Source organism: Aythya fuligula, chromosome 1, assembly GCF_009819795.1.
Source record: "Aythya fuligula isolate bAytFul2 chromosome 1, bAytFul2.pri, whole genome shotgun sequence".
In the NCBI taxonomy this organism is placed as follows: domain Eukaryota; kingdom Metazoa; phylum Chordata; class Aves; order Anseriformes; family Anatidae; genus Aythya; species Aythya fuligula.
Window position 1 is genome coordinate 132,141,912 of NC_045559.1, and position 21,854 is coordinate 132,163,765.

The window sequence follows — 21,854 nt, forward strand, 5'->3', positions numbered from 1 at the left end:
CACTTCTCTCACAGTTCCCTTGCAGCTATACATTTCTATCCTAACTCTTCCTCCTTCCACCATGAAGTGAACAGCCTCCTTCCAAAACAGGTTGTTTTTAATCTGGAATTAAGTCTGTAGTTTTTGAACTCATTTTTTGGGGTACTATTCCTACATTTGCTGTATCTGGAAACTTCTACCTCCTGCAATCTCTTTGGACAGCTTAAATACACACAGTGATTCTGCAAGCACTCAGGTTAGAAGTGTAAAGAAATTTATTGGTTATAATACAGAAATAACAGCTACTAGCTTCTAAGTATTAAAATACTCATCACCTCTTTCAAGAGGCACAACGAGTCATTGCTAGCCAAACAAACAGTCCTGAGAAGGGACATGCCTTGTAGTTCCCCAGAGCACAGCTTCTGTTTTGCCTAACTGCTATCTTCTGACACCGTCTTTTCTTTACGATTTTATACTTGCTCATATCAGCACTTTTCCTCATCTTAAATGTATCAAAATTTAGCTCTTTTATCTCATAATAATCTACAGACTTTCTAACGATTTCTTTTTCGCCACTTAGCAGTTTCCGTCTGAGATGTGTATGTGGTATCAGCAACAGGCCTTAGAGCACAGACAAGTGAACAGATTTTAAGAGAGGGAGTTCCATTCCTTTTCAGCGTCTACTGATGACTGTTTTAGTGGACATAAGGAAATGGATTGGCTATGGCTGGCTACCATTAAAACCCATAGATTGCCCAAATCTAATGTCCTATGTGCTCATGCTTAGCCTGTAAAAAACACTTACTCTTTTCCTTATGAATTCTTCAGTGATTTATTAATGTGCTGTAATAAATCATTGCATTTTCTTGAAGTTTTCAATCCATATATCATCATTTGGATCTAGGACAATTTGAATTAATGTTGCAAAGCACTGTATTAATTCTGTCAATGGCATTCATCCAAAACAAGAATCTTCCACATTCTCCAGGAAAATTTACCATGCAGAGCTCACAGAAATCAATAGAAGACATAGTTTTTAACTACACATATTTCTGAATAATACACGTAATATCTTTGTCAATAATAAGACTTCCAAGTTAAGCTTTACTCTCAATTGATTTTCTCTCTATATCTCCTCTTTTCCACATAGGACTCAATCTGTAAAGCAAGTAATTCAGTCTTGCTAGCAGAGACACATTATAGCAATCACACCACTAACCAGCTTCCTCATGCTGACCAAAAATGTAACTAATATAAAATCATATTTTCTAAATCTCCTTTTGCTGCTTTAGTGCAGCCTGGGAACTGATTTTAGACATACTTCTAAGTTGCAACTTAACTGTACTAGTGCTCTAAAATACCTGTTCCAGAAAACACCGCATTTCAAAACCATTGAATTTTTTATGTAACTCATGCCTTTATTCATTCCTCAAACGCTTTTTTCTTTTTTCACATTTTAGTCTTAAGGCCAGAGTATCATAAAGAACAGCAGGCACTAAAGGAACAAAGACAGAAATATACATGTCATGCTATAAAATGCTGAATATGGATAAATTTACCTAAACACACAGCAGATAAACAAGACTGACACTCTCATGGCAAGGATCCGATCTACCTTAGGTACAGGAAATGGAAAGAGAAAGGATAGAGTTTAAATACAGAGCTGAAGAAGTCTTTACACTTTGTTCTAAAAGGGCAAAAGAGACGCAAGTGACAGCTGCTACATTTCAGTCAAACACATCTCCCTAACCAATGTCCCTGACAATTACTTGTTTTTCCTGTACTTGGAACTACCCCTGATTAAAGGTTTAATTCTCACCAACTCAGAAATGTAATAATCTTAATCTATATCACTAATTTTCCAGTAAATAAATAGATCAGACTCAGAACAGAAGGAAGAAGAGGCTAACGAATGTACTTAACATTAATCTATGTACTTCTGGACAGATGAGAATGACAAGGGTCCTCCTGCTATTTTAGTGACTTTTGTACTTGCCTAAACTGTCACCCAAAGTATCAATTCACATGTAAACTTTTTCTCCATACTAATGTCTGCTACAAATTAGAACTCTGTAGTTAATGAAAGATTCTTTTTCCACCAGTAGGTCTTATCCAGCCTTCTCATCCACAAGCTCGTCCTGTCAATATGGGGAAAAAGTACAGGATGACAAAAAGAGAAGGCAGTAATTTCACCATAAGATGGTTTGATTGTGTGGTAGACAAACCCAGGGCCCTCTTTTGCAACTATTTTTCATGTGGATTTGGGCTGCAAGTCAGTTGCTGTTGCCACTTCCTCTTCCTGTCCATACAAAACATTTGCATCAAATTGTAGTTTAAGTAATTTCCCAAACCACCAAAACCATGTGCAACACCTTTTGTTAAGCATTAAAGGACTATTCCTCAACACACAGAAAATTCAAATAAAACAATGTTTTATGCACAATATCAGTATCTTCTATCAGTTACATTTAATTTGTTCATATTTTTGTATATATATATTTTACAAATCACCATTCATGTGAAAATGCCAGATATTCACCTTTCCTCCCTGTGAAAATGGCACTCAGACATTTCCGTATTACTCCAATTAGGAGGATAATTAGGATTGTGCCTTTGATTAATTTCTCTCTCCCCTTCTTTAAAAGCTGTATTTTATAGATTGAGAACGTGACTTATCACAGGAGAAAAATAAATAAATAAATAAATAAATCCAAAGCAAGGGATCAGACTCCCAGTAAGCTATTCCAAAGCTGTATTAACCAAAAAGATGCCAGCAGCACTTGCAGACACGTTTTCCAAACGCTGCCACGCCGCCAGCACCTGCCGCACGGAATGCCTTTATTCTTGGTGCCCAGGAGCAGCGCGCAGACCGGCACCTCTCAACTCTGCGACGTGCATTTGTTCGCATTTCTTGTGGCCTAGATGACCTATATGCGTAATAAAAACTATTTTTTTTCCTTGTTATTTACGTCTTAAGTATTACGTGCCGGTCAAAACTCTGCTAATTTATCTTCATTACAGGCTAGCACGTGCAATGCCGGGTTATGTTACAGCAGGGTCTCGCCTCTGTATACGCACTTCGCGGGATGATTCCACATCCTGCAGACTTTTATTTCCTACTCCAGAAAAGCCACTTGTACCACCTCAAGCCTATGCCTGCGGGTGCGGCGCTGAGCTCAGAGCAATTAGTGGCACAGAGGCAGAATTAAACAACCCCCCCCTCCCCCAAACTGCGACACAGCCCCCCACATCATGGCGGCTCCCCCAGCCGCGGGCTTCCCTTCCCCCCTACCCCCCCTCCCCGAAGCCGCGCCGAGGTCTCGCGAGGTTTGGTGCGGGGCGAGGCGGCGCGGCCAGCGCTGGGCGCCGCGGGCGAGATGCGGCTGCGGCTGCCTGCGGCACCCGCCGCCATCTTGGCTCCGCCGCAGGGCGCCGGGAGGGGCGGGGAGGGAAGAGGGCGTGTGCGTGCAGTGTATGTTTAAGGCTGCAGTCGGGAAGGAGGCGGCCCGCTGAAAAATTGGCTTTCTGGCTCGGGTGTAAAAGATTTCGTGGCTTCCCTTAACGTCGCGGTCGCTGATACTGTTGGTTGGCTTGCTGTAGGTGTTACACGTGAAGAGTGCGTCTGGCAGTTTGAGCTCTGTGGGGGGAGGGAGGAATACTCAGATTGCTTTGTAAGCCGCAGTTTACGACCCACCAGATGAAGTGGAAAACCTGAAGCGCACCTGAGTGGGTTTAAATTTGGAGTTGAGACCCTGCCCCCCTCCCCCCCCCCCCCCGAACAGCACTGTTCGTCTTGCACTGGTGGTCAGGGCAAGAGCCTATTTAAGCAAGTGCATTTCAGTGTTTGCAGTTTGGGTCTTGCTGGGTATAAACCAAACTTACAGCTTGATCCGTGTGTAACCCCTGTGAGACCCTTGCACCTCAGAAAAGCACAAGGTTTACCTGGTACTGACCAGCAAGCCCGAGTCTCACCAGGCTCCAGCATCACCACTTTGGTTTTGCGGGCAGTTGACTTAAGTGGCTGGAACTGGCCTTGCAAATTTTTCATCGGGGACAGAAGGAACAACCTGGTCATGTTGTTAATTATAAGGGAGACTTTGTTCGTTTGATCTATGCGTTATTATCAACGGTAGTTCTTCCTGTTCTTGAAATGAACAACTCAGTTTATGGTTGGTGCTCAATAGCACAGTGCCAGATGGGTGCTGGAGAGAGAGAGAAGTAGCTACTGAAAAGTTCTGCCTGAAACTGTTACATTTTCTACAAATCAACTGTTAACACATCTATGTTTTGGGTTACAATCCCTTGAAAGCTAAATGTGAGGGGGCTGTGAAGGGAGCCTTGTTACAGGGTCAGGGCCTTGGTGTGCAGCTATCTTTCAGCTACTTCATGTTTTGTTTTTGTTTTTTCATGTTTTTAAACAGGTTATGTTTAGAAGAGAGAAAGTTTCTACTGCGTAATTGTCGTGTCCAAGAGGTCATCTTTTGATATTCCCTGTGTAGCTCCATGGTAAAACAGCTTCTGAGAGTGTCATCATCTGGATCTAGAGGTTACTTTTAAGAAAATGTGGACTGTTAGAAGTCTCTGTACTGCTCAAATACAGTTATGTCAGTTTAAAGAAGGCAGACTGTGTAGTTGTATATTTCCACAAACCCAGCAGTTCTGGATTGGATTTCTAAATTACTGCACCATAACAGCACCACATGAGAGACTTAAATGCCAGGTAAGTATTTATTATTTATTTTTGTGGTGTTCTAGTGATATGCAACAATACAGTGATGGTGCATCACTTCTTTTAGAACCTACAGGCCTAAATTTTTATCATAGGTATCTTTTGATGCCTATGAAAAAAATCTTTATGAATTGAAGATGCCTTTTATAAATAAAGATTAAGGGCCAGGCAGCAAGAAGTTGCAGGAGAACCAGTGTTGTAGAATGAACTTTTTTGTATCTTGTAATTCTGAGCTGGGGAGAAACACTGATTTGTTTCAAGTTATGCTCCATACAATACTGAACCATAGATGACAGCCTTACTAGTTAGTGAAAAACCCTTTATTGAAGAATAGGACCAGAATTCTCCAGAAACTATCTTTACTAATACAGAATTGCACAAGGGGAAAAAAACAAGTCTGTGTTTACTGGATTGATAAAATAAAAATAAGAATTTGATTATTAAATATATGGATTTTAACCAACTCTGTGGGAAAGGACACAAAATTAAGGTTAATCTCAGAGACTTGACTGTTCTAAGTTGTAATGCTTCTCTTTATCTAGATGTCTGATTAAGTTTATCTTTAAAATATAAATTGCTGCACATAGTTTATTTATAATAGATTATGGTTTCAACTAGTTAAAAGAGGGCTAAGCAGTTATGAGAAATTCTTCTGAATAGCTTTATGGGCTTTATGACTATTTTGATAGACTTTTAAAATCTATTTGAGCATAATTCTTTTATAAATATATATATATATATACACACACACACACACACATATATATATACACACACACCTGTTATTTCTGTTTTAAATAGTAATATTTTATTATAACATTGTAGGTTTCCGAGATAAATGATAAAACATCAGGAATAGATACAACAGTTGCTGTTAGTGCAGAAGGAACTAAAGCAGATGCAGGAAAGAGTCCCAGTGGAGAATGTGATGGAAAACAACGTGCGTTAGAAGGTATTAAAACTTTTCCCACCATCTTAAGAAGCTAGCTTTTCCTGTCTTTTCTGTATATCTTGTATTAATGATCAAGATGGTCTAAATTATTAATTTGAAAGTTTGACATCATGTGTTTTACTTATTTTTCTAGTTTTAAGGAGAACATATGTTTTTTTATGTCTTGCAAAGACTCATGTAATTTTCCTAAGAGTATTAATGTCTGATTGGATCATACACTGATTTTTTAAATTATTGCAATTTTTTCCTTCAACTTCATCAAATCGTAAAATGCTTATTCATTGTGACTGGATATATGCAAAATTTAGTTTTATCTATTCTAGCAGCTGTGGTGACCCTTAATTAGTGTACAGTCTGTTGGATGGGTTATCATGTTGTGTGAGCCTGTTTTTGATGGGAATATCAATTCCTTGAATATTTACTGAAGGCTATGAATAGTGTGTGGTGATAGTGAACTTTTTTCCCTTCTCTAAACATGAAAAACGGTTAAACATTCCTTTGTGAGTGATGATTTCTGGTTTGGGTAAATTTAATAGTTAATATTTATTTTTTATTAATATTTAATAAATTTAATGTCTTTATAGTAACAAACATGGCCTTTATTTTAGCCACGCTGCTCACCTAACTAGTTCTTCCATACCTTTGTTTTCTCATTCCTAGCTAATAAATAATTTTTAAATGTCCTGCTATGTGTCATCCATTATATCTCAAACTACTTCAAGGTAGTTTTTAGCTCCTGTGCTTCAGGGTGCTTGGTCATTCTCATTCTGTGTATATTTAATTTTTATTTGTAAAAGGTTCCAGTCAGTTGCTGTAGGCATTTCCAGCTCTTGTTTAGAAATGGGATGTCAGGGAGGTAGTTACGACTGGTTAAGGCATTGAGATCATATAGTGTTTATATAATTACATTGCTCAGGGAACATCAGTATGAGAAATTGTTGTGCCATTTCTTGGTCCTGACAACTACAAAAAGAGTACCCTGAAAAAGCAATATTGTAATACAAGGTAATTCTGCAGTACAAGCTTGTCCCTTTATACATACACTTTCTTGTCAGATTGCATTAGAAATGGTTGAGATATGACTGAGTATAAAGTATTCCCCATCAAAAACATTTTTAATTGCCAATGAATTTGTTTTGCAGATATGAGAACCTTTTAAATAGAAGTCCTAAGGTTATGTTTATTCCTGAATGTTTTTGTATTATCTATAAAGTAGGGAGATTGAACAGCTCCAGTGTCCGTCTAGTTTCTTGTACTTATCTTCTCTTAAATTTTTATTTTTCTTGTAGGCAACAGAACCATACCTATCCCTTTGTCTCATTGAAATATTTTGAAATTGCCAGTCATGTAAGATGACTGTGTTTTTCAAAAGCAGCGGCAGGCAAACGCATTTGGTATGTCCTGTTTAAGTCAGATCTCTACAGTGTATATACTGTCCAGAGTTCTGCTGAAATGTGTTTGTGCATCTTGTAAGGGGCATTTAATTTTTTTTTCTGAAGACATGCCAGTATGATAATTTTTGAGTTAATAAATAATATCTTTAAGAACTTCTGTTAAACCCTCAAATAATATTTATTCTGAAGTCTTGTGGAACAGGTGTTTTGTACCGTTTCTAAGATAGCAAGGCTTCTGCTGTTTGCTCACTCAGCTGAAAAAAAAAAAAAGGCCTATGCCCAGATGTGACTGTGCTTCTCTTTCTGGGTGTTCTCTTAGAAACTGGCAGGGAATAATTATACTCTACACTTGATTACATTTCTCTGTATGTCCTCTTGAAAATTGTTATAATCCTACTATTCTTTCTGATCAAAAGAACAGTGATCTACCCGATCATCAAAGCAAAAGATTTTTTTGAACCAAACTGTCTCTGAAATACACCATTCTAACTTGCTAAAGTGCTGCTATGAGAAATTTGCAAGAATCAAAAGAAATGAGACAGTTTATATTCTTATAAAAGTGAGTATATTGGTTTCCTTTTTCTGATTTTACAGGGCACTCACCTAATGCTGTCTCATCTTTTCCTCTTATTCAGGGTATACTTTGCAAGGTGAAACAACGTTGCTTAACTCCATCTGTCAGGCAGATAGCCTGTGATAGAACCATGGTTTTTATTCATCTGTATCATATTTGCAGGTTAACTGCTTTGTTACAGGTTTCTTCTTACAGTTTGGTTTGTTTGTTCGTATGTATGTGTTCTTTTTTTTTTTGTGGCAGGAGTTTTTAAGAGGCCCTCAATTCAGTGTTCAAACCTTTCTGCAAGTAGATGCCTACTGCTGAATAAGATTTTTCTCTTCTGCTATTTCTCCTCTGTAATTCAGATTATTTGTAATATTATTTGTAATGATTTTTTTTCCTTGTTAAAAGGTTGAAGGGTTTTCTCAGTCATGCAGCTAGCTTTTAACAACTGGATCTGCCTCTTGAACCTGAGTGTAATCTGCCAACTAATGTTTGTCCTGAAGTACTTTTAAATTTCATGTATATGAAACAATACATAATGTGGACCTGGGAACTGACCCAAATTAATAAAAACACAGCGCTGTGATAACGCAGCAATGCTGTTGCTAGCTTTGATTTGAAATCTTCTTGGGGAATTTGTAAAGCATTGTTGTAATGTTAGACATACAAACCCAGTGTATCAGGTACTTCTGTTTTGTTCTTTTTCTTTTTGAATTGTTTTTGACTACTTTTGGGGTTGCTTTAGAATAATGCCTTCATTTTATCTTTTTGGACTGGTAATTAACTTATTCTTAACAGAGTATCAGGCTCTGCAGTTGTCTTCAACTGTAGTTCTTTATGTGAAATCTTTTTTTTTTATTTCTTGCTTGTTCATATCATGCTGAATTCTTTTGTCAGTCAAGAAACTGATGTAAATACTCATCCAGTAATTTTCTTTTCTGCCCCTTGGGAGGGGAATGAAGAAAGAGAAGTGTATAGGATCTAACTGTTAAAAAATTAACTAGAGTAGTGCTATGTCATTCAAGAACAGTGGTTACTCACAATAACTGATAATTCAATAGAACTAAAGTTCATATAGGAAGATGAAGCTTTGTTAAGAAGTCTCATAAGAGAAGGCAAGGACATTTTGCTTCAGTCAGTAATTTTTCAGCAGTTTTTGCTCAAGTCTTGACTCAAGTCACCTGTTAGATTCATGTAACTTCCCCAAGAAGTAATCCCTGGGATTTGTGAACTATTACTTTCCTTGTTAATGTTACGACTATTCAACTACATAAGTGTGGTCCTTATTTAATGTAATATTTCACATTAGTTTTTTTATTGAGCCTGAAATCTTTTTTTGGACAAAAATGGGAGTTAACTTTTTGATACTTGGATTTCTTCCTACCTAATAATGCAATTGTTTTAACTCATGTCAAATTTTGTCAGAATGGCTTTTGATGTTAGCATCTTTGCCCCATATTTGTAGAGGGCATGGAAACAGCTGCAGGACTTAATTAAACTTCCAAGACTTTAACTAGCCTAAAAGTAAGCACATCATGGTGTCATATTTCTATTTTAGTTTTCACTCTGAAGATTGCTTTTAGGTTGCTCTTAGGATTGCTTTTTTTTTTTTTTTTTTTTTTTTACTTCTATGCTGTGATTTTTTTTCTTGCAATTTAAAGAGCATTTTTAAAAAGAAGTAATGTGGTCTATTGTTTGCTCCATTGCAAATGCCTTTTTCTCACATTCCCGAAGCAAAAATCACCCTGAACTCTGTTCTATCAGTACTGAATGTGTTAGATGCAAGCTACAGGTGTTCATACTCACTAATGCATATGCAAGTGTTTCCTTTGTAAAGGGGGATAAAATGCAGTTGATAAATTACCTTATGAGAGTGAGGTGTTTTAGCAGAATGACTATTCTTGTAAAACAGCGAGTGGAATGCCCTGATACTCTGCTTTCTTCTTTTTTAAGGAAAATAGTAATACTTCTGCTTAAACAGAGAGGCCCATTTGCAGTCTGAATTTAAACATAAGTGTAGGTAAAGTTAAGTTTAGCATGTCTCCATATCTGCTGGTTTTAGAAAGCTCTGCTTACCCTCATCTTTCCTACTCCTCCCATCACTGAGCTGAAGAGCAACTTAGCCAAAAATCTGTTGCCGTATGTCTCCTTCTCTTCATCAGAACTGACACCATAGTGTGTAGGTGGTTTCCAAAATAAAAATGTCATCAGCTATCTCATTATTATAACTGGAACAATCAGGTACATTCCTGAGTGTACTGATGTATTTAGTCCCATTCATATTGACATGTACCCAAATGTATGAGATTTTATTTTTAAATTTGGTACTAAGATAACCTGTACAACGTCCTGTGAATCTGTGCAAATGTAGCATATCTTGCTCTTACAATTATAACTATTTTCAGAAACAAAAGAGCTAATATAATATATAGCCTTAATTTTTTTTTCTTTTTTAATAAACCACCCCTAACAATCAGAACTTACACTTTCTCTTTTTTCTGTGCTTGATGCTTTGAGTGTGTTCACACATTCATGAGCAAACTTTTGCTTTGTATTTATATTTTACCTCATTGTTTTTTCTGTCTTCTTTTTAGTAGTACCAGTGATATGTTCTGTATTTTTCATTTCTAAATATGAAATGACTTCATGAGGATTTGTCTATTATTATTATTTGTCTATTTGTCTAATACTAGTAGTAGCAAATAAATGGACTCCAAAAATGAAGGACAGAAATCGCTTCTCTGAAGAATTATATTGGGTTCAAGGCGGTACATATAAAAGGATTATGATAAAACTTGAGAAGCCAGCAGTTTTGTAATTAATTTTACTCTGACCTAGGGGGGGAGGTTGTGTTCCCTCTCCAACATAACTTTTAATACTTTTAAGTTGCTACTTCTGTATTTCTTTGACAAATTGTATGAAAATGTGCAGTTACGTTACATATAGATGGATTTTTAATGTCCTGATTGAAAAGGGGATTTGTGCTAAGGATTTTAGAATGGTGGTTCTCAATTTTGGAGTTGATAAACTTGAACAGCTACTTGTTTGAGGTATTTGGTAATCAAAAGTGCTTAGTATCTTAAAATACATGTAAACTGCTTGTTATATAGGTATTATATATTACGTATTCTTTGCCAAAAAATAGGTTTGTGTTATAAGATAAAAGTAACTGGTCCTTTTCCTGACTGCAAAACTTTATTTCCACAGCAAAAATGAAACATATCAATCTGTCATTTGCAGCTTGTGGGTTTCTGGGTATTTACCACTTGGGGGCAGCAGCTGCTCTTTACAGACATGGTAAGAAGTTACTGAAAGTTGTAAAAGATTATGCTGGAGCTTCTGCGGGATCCCTGGCTGCCACTGTCCTATTAGCAGTACCAGACAATATAGAGGTAAATTAATAAACTCATAAGTATAGGACATGATCATTTTCAAAGAATATTTTAAAAATATACTCATCTACCATTAAATTGCTTAAATGTAAATATTTTGTTTCTTGCTTCTCGTAAAGAAACAGGACTCATTTATGTGTTTTCATTAACAAAATCTATGAAGCATGGACAAAAATGTTTATGAAGTAAGAATTTATGACAAAAGTTGGTGCTCAGTTTATAGCAGAAAATTGTGTGGACTATGTATTTTAAGCTACGTAAATATAACATGTGTCTGAATGCTGGGTTGTATGCAACCAGATATATTTCAGTTCTAGTATGACAAAATGTATCTGTATTTTATTTAATCATTGTGCATTCTTGGCTAGAGGCAGGCTTTGTTAAGCAAATGTATGGCACCGTCCTTTGTGAGAGGAGATTAAAATGAGAGATGATTGTATTCTTAAAGTCAAAGCATCACACATGGGCTCTCATTTTCATAGGCTCCTTGCAGTTTGTGCTCCATTAGAGAGCTTTAGACAGCACCAGCTTTAGACTCAGGGCTAAATAGCAATAGCAGCACTGTATGCCAAAGGAGGATTAACCCTAGCAAGCTATTGTTCTAGCATGTCACATACATGTTAGGCCTTCTGTTAGGCCTTTGATACAGTCCCACATGTCCTTGCTACTAACTTGGAGAGATTTGTTAGATGGATGGACTGTTAGATGGATAAGGAATTGGATGTGACTGTTAAGCCAAAGAGCTACAGTCCACAGTTCAGTGTCCATGTGGAAAACAGATACAAGTGGTGTCCTTAAAGGGTCTGTGCTAGGACCAATACTATTTAATGCCTTCATCAGTGACATAGATAGTGAGATTAATTGCACCCTCAGCAAGTTTGCACTTGACATCAAACTGAGTGGTGCAGCTGATACATGAAATGTAACGGACAGCACCTAGAGAGTCCTTGACAGGCTTAATGAAGCCTATGCAAATCTCGTGAAGTTCAGAAAGGCCAGGTGCAACCTGTGTGGGGCAGAGGTGTATAGACCAGGGGATGGATTGATAGTGAGCAGCCCCACAGAGAAGGACCTGGGGATACTAGTGGATGAAAAAGTTGTCATGAGATGGCTTTGTGCATGTGTAGCCCAGAAAGCCGATTGTATTCTGGGCCCACAATAAAAAAAAAAAAAAGGCATGTCTGGCAAGTCAAGGGAGATGATTTTCCCCATCTGCACTCATGAGACTCCGTCTGGAGTACTGCATCCACTTCTGGGGTCCCCAGTATATGAGAGAGAAAGACCTGTTACAGTAGGTTCAGTGGAGGGCCACAAAAATAATCAGAGGGCTTAAACATCCCTCCTATGAAGAAAGGCTTAGAGAGCTGTTTTTTTTGTCAGGCTGGAGAAGTTCCGGGGAGACTTTATAGCAACCTTTCAATACATAAAGAAGGAAGGTGGAGAAAACTTTTACCAAGGCCTGTAGTGACAGGACGAGGGGCAGTAGTTTTTAGTCACTCTTTTCTCACCATGGATGTGGTATAATGTAAAGACAGCGAAATGATATTCGATGACTGCTCTGTAACGGGCTTTCTGTGAAAACATTACTTCTTATCCAGTTCTGTTACTTTTGATTGTTTTTCCCATAGCTTAAGGCTGCTTCACCCTCCTGATGTACCTGTAGAAACTTTGCTTTGTAGAGGACTCTGCCTTGCTGAAATGTTAATATTTCTTTAATATTTTTCAATTCTCAGAAACCGCATTATTGGAAGGGGTTGGACTGCTAGATAATTTATTTGTTTTGAGTACCCTTAGGTTTCAGTCTAGTGAAAATCGGGTAACTTTCCGTGCCTCTCTGTAAAGACTTGAATGGCTTTTGATTCAGACAGTGGTGTCAGCTAAGACCACGTTTTGCCACTGAACTCTTATTTTATTTCTGCTATGACACAAATTTAGCTTGCAGAGTTAGCTATACTTCTGTTGCTCCCAACAGTAAGTTCCTCCTTGGCCTCTTCACCCTTGCCCCCTCAAGTGCATTCTTTATATGGTTTGATATTAGCCAAGTTCCACTCTGTTGTGAAGATAACATTATATATATGTTCCATTCATATGTTTTTTTTTCCTTTTCTGTAACCTTTGTTTAGTAGTTCAGTTTCAACTTCACATAGTATAATATTTACCTCTAACCCAGTTTTCCTATATGATAAGCACTGATTTCCTATATAATAAGCAGCTAGCCTTTTAATACCCCAAGGAAATATTTCTACTTTATTCTAGGTTCTGGGCATGAAAATTTGTTCCCAGCCTGATACAAGTTACAAAGATATTTCTAAGTAAATATATGAGAAGAATTTTTTGGTTTTTATGTTTGTTGAAATTGTCTATGTTACATTGAGCCTGATGGGTTTTACCTTGAAAATATAATTTTAACATAAACTTAAAAGTATGTGTAAACTTTTTAGCCCTTTAATTTTCTTACTGACATTATAGTTATTCTATTATATTGTTTGAATGGAAAGTTAAGAAATATTTGAAGGTGGGTCAGAAATATTTCCTAATTCTTATGGCATTTAAGTAAGGGCAGTGTCGTGTGCTGAATAGAAAATACTTCATTTTAATATTATTTATTTTTATTGAAATTTCTACTAACTTTTCATATCAGTATAATATATTATTACATTTATTATATATTTCTAACTGTCAAAATATCTGATATTCGCTACTGTAATTCTGACATCTATTAGGTTTTATTTATTTTCGGAGTGATGGCAGTGTTATACACGTTGTAATTAGGACTTTTCTCCATTTCATGTTCTCAAAGCTCTAATGCAAAGTTTTATGAACTAGGAGACAATGTAACACTGAGGATTTCTTGTTTTGACTACTGCTGTTCTAACATGACAGCTTGTAAATGCATTTCTGATGTGTCTTAGATTTTTGTCACTATTGAAAAGGCAAGGGACTTGAGAATTCTAGGGACAGATTTTCAAATGTATGAAGGCTTACAGCATTACAGAGAATTGCCTATTCCTTTCAGAAGTACTTGATCATGTTAGATGTCAAGTTTGCTTAAATCAGTACAGGTAGTTACCATTTCTAAACATGTCCTCAGTCACTATTTAAAATTTAGATGCACCGTTTAAAGTTTCTGGCACTAAAAATTGTAAATAATTCATAGCTGCAAGAAGTTGTCCCTTTTGACAGCAAGAATTGAGAGTATGATCATTTCTTAGCATTTGTAATATGGAAAGAAGTTCTGTCATTCATTTGGAGTTGTCCAGTTCCCTATTACTCTTACTTCCCTGTCACTTTAGTCACTTTATTAAGACATTTTAGATCTAAAGATAGTATTTCTGAAATGCTTCTATAATCTGTAGAGGTTTGTGGGTTTCTTCTGTCCTTGGTGGGTGAAGTTCTACCTAGAGTAAAAGTTCAAATTTAACCTATGTGTAATGAATTAGCATGAGTCTTTACAGGGATCATTGCTTTCAGAGGTATAGAAGTCTTAATCCTGACTAGCATTTTTGATACATTTGTTAGAAGGCCATACAGAAAAAGCAGATGCAAGAACCACATCTCTACCTTTCACTTAGGAAAGTGCTCTATCACATTTGTGCTGAAAGTCCAAATGATGTGAGGGAGTTAAAGTGCCACAGCCAGCTCGCTCCTCATCCTGTGCTGGCCCTCACCCCAACTCTTTTCCTGTTGCTTCTTCTATATACTCCTTCCTCATTCACCTATCATCTTTTTGAATTTCACCAGTCATGTCAATCATTTATTTTGTTGCTATCAATATATTTGTTCTTCATGCAAGAAGCTAATAAGCCAAGAACCCCAAACTATTTTTAGACAGTGTTTACAGTCTTGTAAACATATATGCACAGTATGTTTATTGAGTACCAGTTTCAAAAAGTTGGGTAAGATTGTATTTCAGGTTTTTCCTAAGTTCAGGGCTTGAGAGTCTTTTTTTTTTGCTAAAAAAAAAATAAAATAAAATAAAAATAAACATTTTGTATTCTTTTACTTCTTTTAAAGTTTGTATAGATCACATTTCAAGCTATTTTTTCACAGTCATTAACACTACGCATTTCAGCTCATGTAGAAAAATGTTCTCTGTCCTGTGGAACCTGTTTTTCTTCAGTTGGTCTTTTGATCTTTTGTCTTCCATCAGCTGTAGTAAATGTAGTATTTCACTCGTAGGGAGGTGTTTGTTTTTTTTTTTTTGTGTGTGTGTGTGTGTCATGTTTGTTGCTTGTTTTCTTTTTATTTATGTTTACTGCTTCATTAAGAATTCTTATATATGCGTTCTTAGAAATTAATTCTTATGACAAGATCAACAATTTGTTATAGCTATCTTATTACAAACTGAGCACATACAGGAAAATATCTCAATATGGTGTTATATTGATTAAAGTCTTAGCTGTTAGTATTTTATAGATACCACAGTTAAATTTACTTTCTATAATGAAAACGTCCTTAATGGTGAATATTTTAATTTTCAGAAATGTGAACAGTTTACCTATGGATTTGCAGAGGAAATTAGAAAATTGGACTTCGGCGCAGTAACGCCTGGTTATGATTTTATGAAAAGACTTAGGTACTTAGTCTTAATGTATCTATTAAATCTATTTTTGTGAAGCTCTTGAAATAAAAATGGACGGTAAGCGTATTTTTTTCATGCTGTTGGATCTCAGCTTTCTTTCTTTATCCCATAATACATTTGCAAGATCTTTAAATAATGATGGTGAATAATGTTTACCACTTTCTTTGTTCTAGGGAAGGCATAGAGTCTATCCTTCCTTCTAATGCTCATGAGATCGTCGAAAAACGTCTCTATGTATCAGTCACTAACGTGAGAAATGGGAAAAATTACTTGTTTTCAAGTTTTGCCTCCAGAGAGGACCTCATTAAGGTAATGAAGTTGCATGTAGTTGCTTTAAATAAAAATGCATGAGATTCTTCAATGCACAGGAGTATGGTATTAGATGTACAATAAATAACTGTTTTATTCAAGTGCTCACTTAGGCTACAGTGGTGTGACAACAAGCAGAATTTGATCCCAAAGTTTCAGAGATTTTGCTAAAATTTATTTATAATGTGTTTCCTTTCTTTGTTTTAGAAGTACTACGTTGTGCTAGTACCACTTGCACTACTTTAAAGCCTACTTTAAAACAAACAAACAAAAAAAAAGCAGGGTAACTAATGATTAATTACTTAGAAGATTAGAATAGAATAGAGAATCTTCAAGTTTTCTAACAATTCTGTTCATCATTTTGCATCTCTTATTTCACTCATCACTTACTATGCTCAATCACAAAAGAAAGTGAACAAAAAGAATTCCTGTGTTATAAAAAAAAAAAAAAAAAAAAAAAAAAAAAACTAAAAATAGCAGCAGTTTGTGGAGAATAGTCATATTAACTTAAGCACCTTATAAACTCTATTGTAACTGTTGATGGAAAGCATATCTTTGCCCATCTAATGCCCATCTCTCTACTTTTGAATACCACTTGAAAAATCTGGATCATTATTGTAAACATAAGCTGATATAAAATAGTAGGAGGAATTCAGGTGCTTTTAAAGAAAATGTTCTAATAATTGGTTGCATTTCAGTAGAAGACACTAAGATATTGCAGAGTAAAGGAGAAAATAGAATAAACAGGAAGCTTTGAAGAGGAATTCCTTCTTTCCCTGTCCTTCTGGATGCTTAGAGAAGTGGGTTTGAGGTACACCTTTTCTGATGATTTTGTCATGGGAAGGTTGTCTGGTAGAAAAATACCTAACGTTTCACTTTTGAAAAATAGAAGACAAAACCTTTCTGTGTAAGTTCAGACAAATGTCTGGTGCTTTAGATCACTGAGAAGAGAAACAAGCAAGAAAAAGAGCTGTCAAAGTGAGAGTTAAAGCCTTCATATAGAGCCTTAATCCATATTTGTGGAGGAGAGGTTTTTAATACTGAAAGGTTGGGCATTTTTTCTGTAATCTCCATGGGTTGTGTTTTTGTTGTTGTTTGCACCTGATGGCCTTTCACATTGTATATACCGCTGTCTGTAATGTTCTTCTGTTCCTAAGATCTGCTTCTCATACCCACACACAAGCATGTGGCATGCATATGGACCACATTTAGCTATATGAAAATTTCTGACACACAAACCTCAGCATCTTTGAGGTGTAGTATAGTAATTTTGTAGATTATAGATGGATGGTTGGGTACATGTACATATAAGTAGGTGCATGCCACACACACACATATTCATAGATCCTAAGTGGATCTATGATGGTGGTCAGAAAGTTATATGTGTATGCACATCTATACTTAAAAGAAAAGGTGTCCTGGTCTTAAATAAATAAATAAATAAATAAATAGAGAACTGCAGTAGACAACAATGTGGGCTTGAAGTAAGAATTTGTTAATACTGAAACATTAAATGTAAAGTATTAAACTCATGAAGGATGTACATATGTGAATTTTCAGGCTGTTTATAATATTCTGGAAATTTTGAATTACTTCCAAAATCTGATTTATTAGATTATTAAACACTGCATTTACATGCCAGAAGAATGATTGGATTGGCTTCTTTTTTTGTCAATACTCTGTACTGTTTTGTTTTGTTGTTTTTTTTAAATATACATATTTCCGCAAAATCAAAGATTTACTTGACGTTGTGTGAGATTAAATTCATAATCTTGTATCATATTAATCAATAAGTCAATCAATTTCTGATAACTTTGCTTTGAAAGTTGTCCTTGTCATCATTAAACCTACTGAATTATTTTAATCACGTTTTAAGAAACCCTAGCAGCAAGACTTTTTAAGATGATAATGATTATATGTAAAACTAATGTATTTACTTGCTGCTGCTGTATTTTTTAATAGAGATAAATAAGTATGAAAATATTTACTGGTTCAGAATTATTTTGTTGCCTTATCTTCACTCTTCTCCTTCATTCCTTCTTCTTTCTTTTCTCTAGGTCCTGCTAGCAAGTAGTTTTATACCAGTGTATGCAGGAATGAAGCCAGTGGAATATAAAGGAGAGGTAATGTTTCATTATGTTTTTATTCTTTTTCCTTTTTTTTTTTTTTTTTTTTTCTTCAAGAGTATCCTTCATTTATGGTATAATTGTTTGATTGTAAGGGAAGTTAGGTGGGGATTGCAGTACTGTATTTTGTAGAAGTTATTGTTTCTATGGACACTGGAGGTTAACACTGGAAGATGACAAGAATTTGTTCCTATATTGTTTCAAAAATGAGGAGTGCTGAGACTGAAGTGATGTCTTCAGTGTGGAGCTGTTCCCTAGATATAACGTTTAACACTTACCATGTGAAGCAGCCTCCCTTAGTAAAGATACTTTTTATGACAAGCTGTATTGCCAACTCTAAAAGACTGCAACTGAAAGAATAATCACTCTGCTTTCCTGTATAATGGAAGGAATGATAAGAGAGGTCTTGGCAGCTTGTACACTCCTGAAGCACCTGTGTCTACGTATATGTTATAATTCTGTTGAGAACATGATAATGTGCCTCACCAAGCCCTTTCAAAACTCTTAACTCTGAACAAACATTAAAGAATAATACTTATATTTTCCCTATCGTGCAAGGCTATGAAATTTTGAAAGGCATACACTATTGTAGGAAAACCTTTTTACCTTTTTCCTATAGCTTACTTAGCTCCAAGAACTTTTTTACATAAATATATAAACATTTTAAAATAATTTGATTTAGTCTGTAATCACTAGAAGCAGAAAAAAATTGTTTTCTTTCTAAAATACACTATACTTTTGCATTTATTTTCCTCATTGTGGTGGTTTTACTCAGGTGGGCAGCTGAGTTCCACCACGGCCGCTCTCTCACTCCCCCTCCTCAAAGAGGAAGTGGGAGAAAATACGACACAAAGATCTTAAGGTTTGAGATAAGGATGATTTAATTAAAGGGAAAAGAGGTGGTGGGGGTGGCGAAAACAAAGGCCATGTGGAAGCACAGAAAGAGAGGGAAAAAAAAGTAAAAAAGTTACTCTCTACTTCCCATCAAAAAGTGATGTTCAACCACGTACTGGTAAGCAATAACGTGTAATGGTTGTTCAGGTTGACAGAAGCTTCCACCACTCCTTCCCTTTTTCCACCTTTTATTGCCGAGTGTGACACCAGAAGGTATGGAATATCCCTTTGGTTGGTTTAGGTCAGCTGCCCTGGTGATGTCCCCTTCCCATCAGTTGCCCACCCCTGGCCTGCTGGCACTTGCAGGGCTTGGAGGTAATCCTGATGTGGTGCCAGTATTGTGCAGCAATAGACACAACACTGGAGTGATACCAGTGCTGTTCTTGCTACAGCACAGCACTGTATGGGCAGCTGCAGGGAAAGTTAACTCCATCCCAGACAGGCCCAGTACACTCATATGCATCAAAATGGTGTCTTCAGAGTATCTATCATCCCATGGGACCACCATGCAAAAAAATTAAAAAAAAAAAAAAAAAAATCACTGCTAAACTGTACCCATTTGTCCCTAGAAATTATTTCTATCTAGGGACTTTGAGTTCATTTTGAATGTCAGAAAGCTTTTCAGCTTTAGAATTACTTATACAGCAATGTATGCCTGACTGCTTTAGTTAAATGGAGACTGTTTGCATCTTGCCAGAGTCTCAAGATTTTGTTGATTGGAGTATTTGTATGTTGCTGAGACATGCATGGATGTTTGAGGTTCATTCTGCTACTACTTAAAGAGAAGGAGTGTCTTTGTTAAACCTCTTACGTTGTTGTCAATTAACAAATTGAAAAGTTGGATCAGAGTTTTGTCCAAATTGATTTAAAACCCGTTTTACTGGATGAGCACTGCTATTATGATTTGCCTGGGTTTTGTTGGATTTACTGAAACACCTTCAGCCTTTTCTTAGTGGACAGTTCTCATTCCTGCCTAGCTTTATTTTTTGCATTCAGAAGTTAAATCAATGAATATTTTAGGACAATTAGTTTTCTGTTATTTAAAAGCTGCTTGTCATTCTCAAAGCTTCTTACTACTCTCATTAAGTCAGATTCATCAAATGTAGTTTCTGGGAAATAGGTTGGTTTAATTTATTTTTATTTGTTGTAATGGATTAGTTATGTATATCTGCACTGACTTCTCATACAGTGCATTTGTGTTTTGGGAATCTTATTTATCTGAGAAAACTGTTGCCTGTAAATGGAAGTGACTTCTAGTCCAAAACACTTTGAGCAGTGTGAGAGCAAAAAACCTTAGAATCTTTATTCTACTTAGTGGATGATGATGCTGTGTGGGTAAGGGTCCTAGAGTGTGCAGTGTAGAGCCAGGTATGTGGAATGGAACCTTGTGATCCTGACATGGTAAGCACTGACCTCTGTACGATGGATTGGATATTGACTAGCCCACCTATCATGTTAGCATCATATTCCATGTTTTCTGGAAGTTCTGCTGTAATGGATCAAAATTCTGACTGTCTGCATTTACACTAGTTTCATGGAGCAAATTCCCTAGACCATATAGTCCATGGCAGCGTGGAATCAGGCTTGTGCCCTGACAGTTGCTTATGTCTGCTAACTGTATGTGTGCTTCAGAACAGTTGGTCTGGATCATTGCTGGGCTACCTATGTCACCTGAATACATATGAACAAGTTGTCTGAGAGTAATTTTTTTAAACATAGTATGTTTTCTGAGGTATGTATTGTGTGATGCGTAAGGGAGTATACTGATGCACTTTTGCTGGAATACTATCAAAAAAAAGTCAAACCTATTATCCTGTATGTACTGCCTGTAGAGATTGAACCCTGGTGAGAATTGTTCCCAGCATTGCACTTCAGTGTTTTTTTGTCTGTTTGTTTTTTTCAGGAAGTGTTTGGCTTATGCTAGAATAAGATGGCATATCTGCACAAAGCATGCTAAGAGACTAGACTTCTGGGGTGAAATGGGTAAATTGCATGGTAGTGTAGCCATTGCAACAATCTGTTCATAGTGTGTTTTGGTTTGGTTTGATAGGCCTAAAAATAACAGGAAGGAAAAGGGTGTGTAATACAAAGAGAGCATCTGAGAACTTAAGTCTGTTAATGATCTTAACCACAGTGGGCTAGGTTTTTACCTGGATTGGGTATTTAAGATGCCCGTGGACTACATTTCCAATAACCATAGAGAGGTCCTCTGCTATGCATACTGTCTTTTGTTGAAACAAGCGTTTCCTCGAAGCAGTGGGAGTAATTTCTTGTACGATTCTACATGGACCAAGCTTACTCCAAGTGTCGTAACCTTTATTTGAGTTGGGTTGGTGTCTTCTGAACCTCTGGCAATGTTAATCTTTGAGCTAAATAAACATCTTCAGATGACTGAGTTGACTATTTTTCGTGATGAAGCTATAGTGTTGTATAGCTTCATCACTGTAGTTAGTTCTTACAGAATGGTTTTGTAAAACCAATGTACTGGTATAGAGGTAGATTACACTAGTGTTACAGAATTGATTTTACGCAACTTCAATGTAGTAGTACATGTAATTAAGGATTTATTAAATAATTTTATGGTAAAGAACAAAATTATACTGTATGATTTTTAACAGCACTTAGCATTTAAGTATCAGACAATTTAAAACAACAATTATAGCAGAATTTGCTATAATAGAGACTTAGTTAAAGCTTTGAGAATGGCAAGGTTCACACGAGAGACTACTACAGTGTATTAGGAGTTTCTAAATTCAGCCTCACACTTTTAGAATTCTCTCCTAAGGTGAATTACTCACTGTTCTTACTCATCAGTGTTTGTCCATAGACAAGCTTCATCCTCGAGGAGTCAGCCCTGAGATGCACTTTATCTCAGGTGTCCCAGCTCAGGGGGAGATTGAGCATGCAGCCTGCTGCTCGTGGAGCAAGAACTCCAGTA

General features: G+C 36.4%; 1 protein-coding gene across 3 annotated transcripts in view; it reads left to right on the forward strand.

The window, feature by feature from the left end:
- The first annotated feature begins 3,437 nt into the window (after positions 1–3,437).
- PNPLA4 (patatin like phospholipase domain containing 4) overlaps positions 3,438–21,854 on the forward strand; it is a 42,931-nt gene continuing 24,514 nt past the window's right edge. For 2 of the 3 annotated variants that reach the window (XM_032207852.1, XM_032207850.1), the window contains exons 1-7: positions 3,438–3,575; positions 4,401–4,699; positions 5,534–5,660; positions 10,821–11,005; positions 15,487–15,581; positions 15,761–15,896; positions 17,954–18,019. In XM_032207852.1, coding sequence (XP_032063743.1) covers positions 4,541–4,699; positions 5,534–5,660; positions 10,821–11,005; positions 15,487–15,581; positions 15,761–15,896; positions 17,954–18,019 — 768 coding nt within the window. In that variant the 5' untranslated portion in view covers positions 3,438–3,575; positions 4,401–4,540. The remainder of the gene's footprint in view (positions 3,576–4,400; positions 4,700–5,533; positions 5,661–10,820; positions 11,006–15,486; positions 15,582–15,760; positions 15,897–17,953; positions 18,020–21,854) is intronic. The other variant, XM_032207851.1, reaches the window with a different exon arrangement.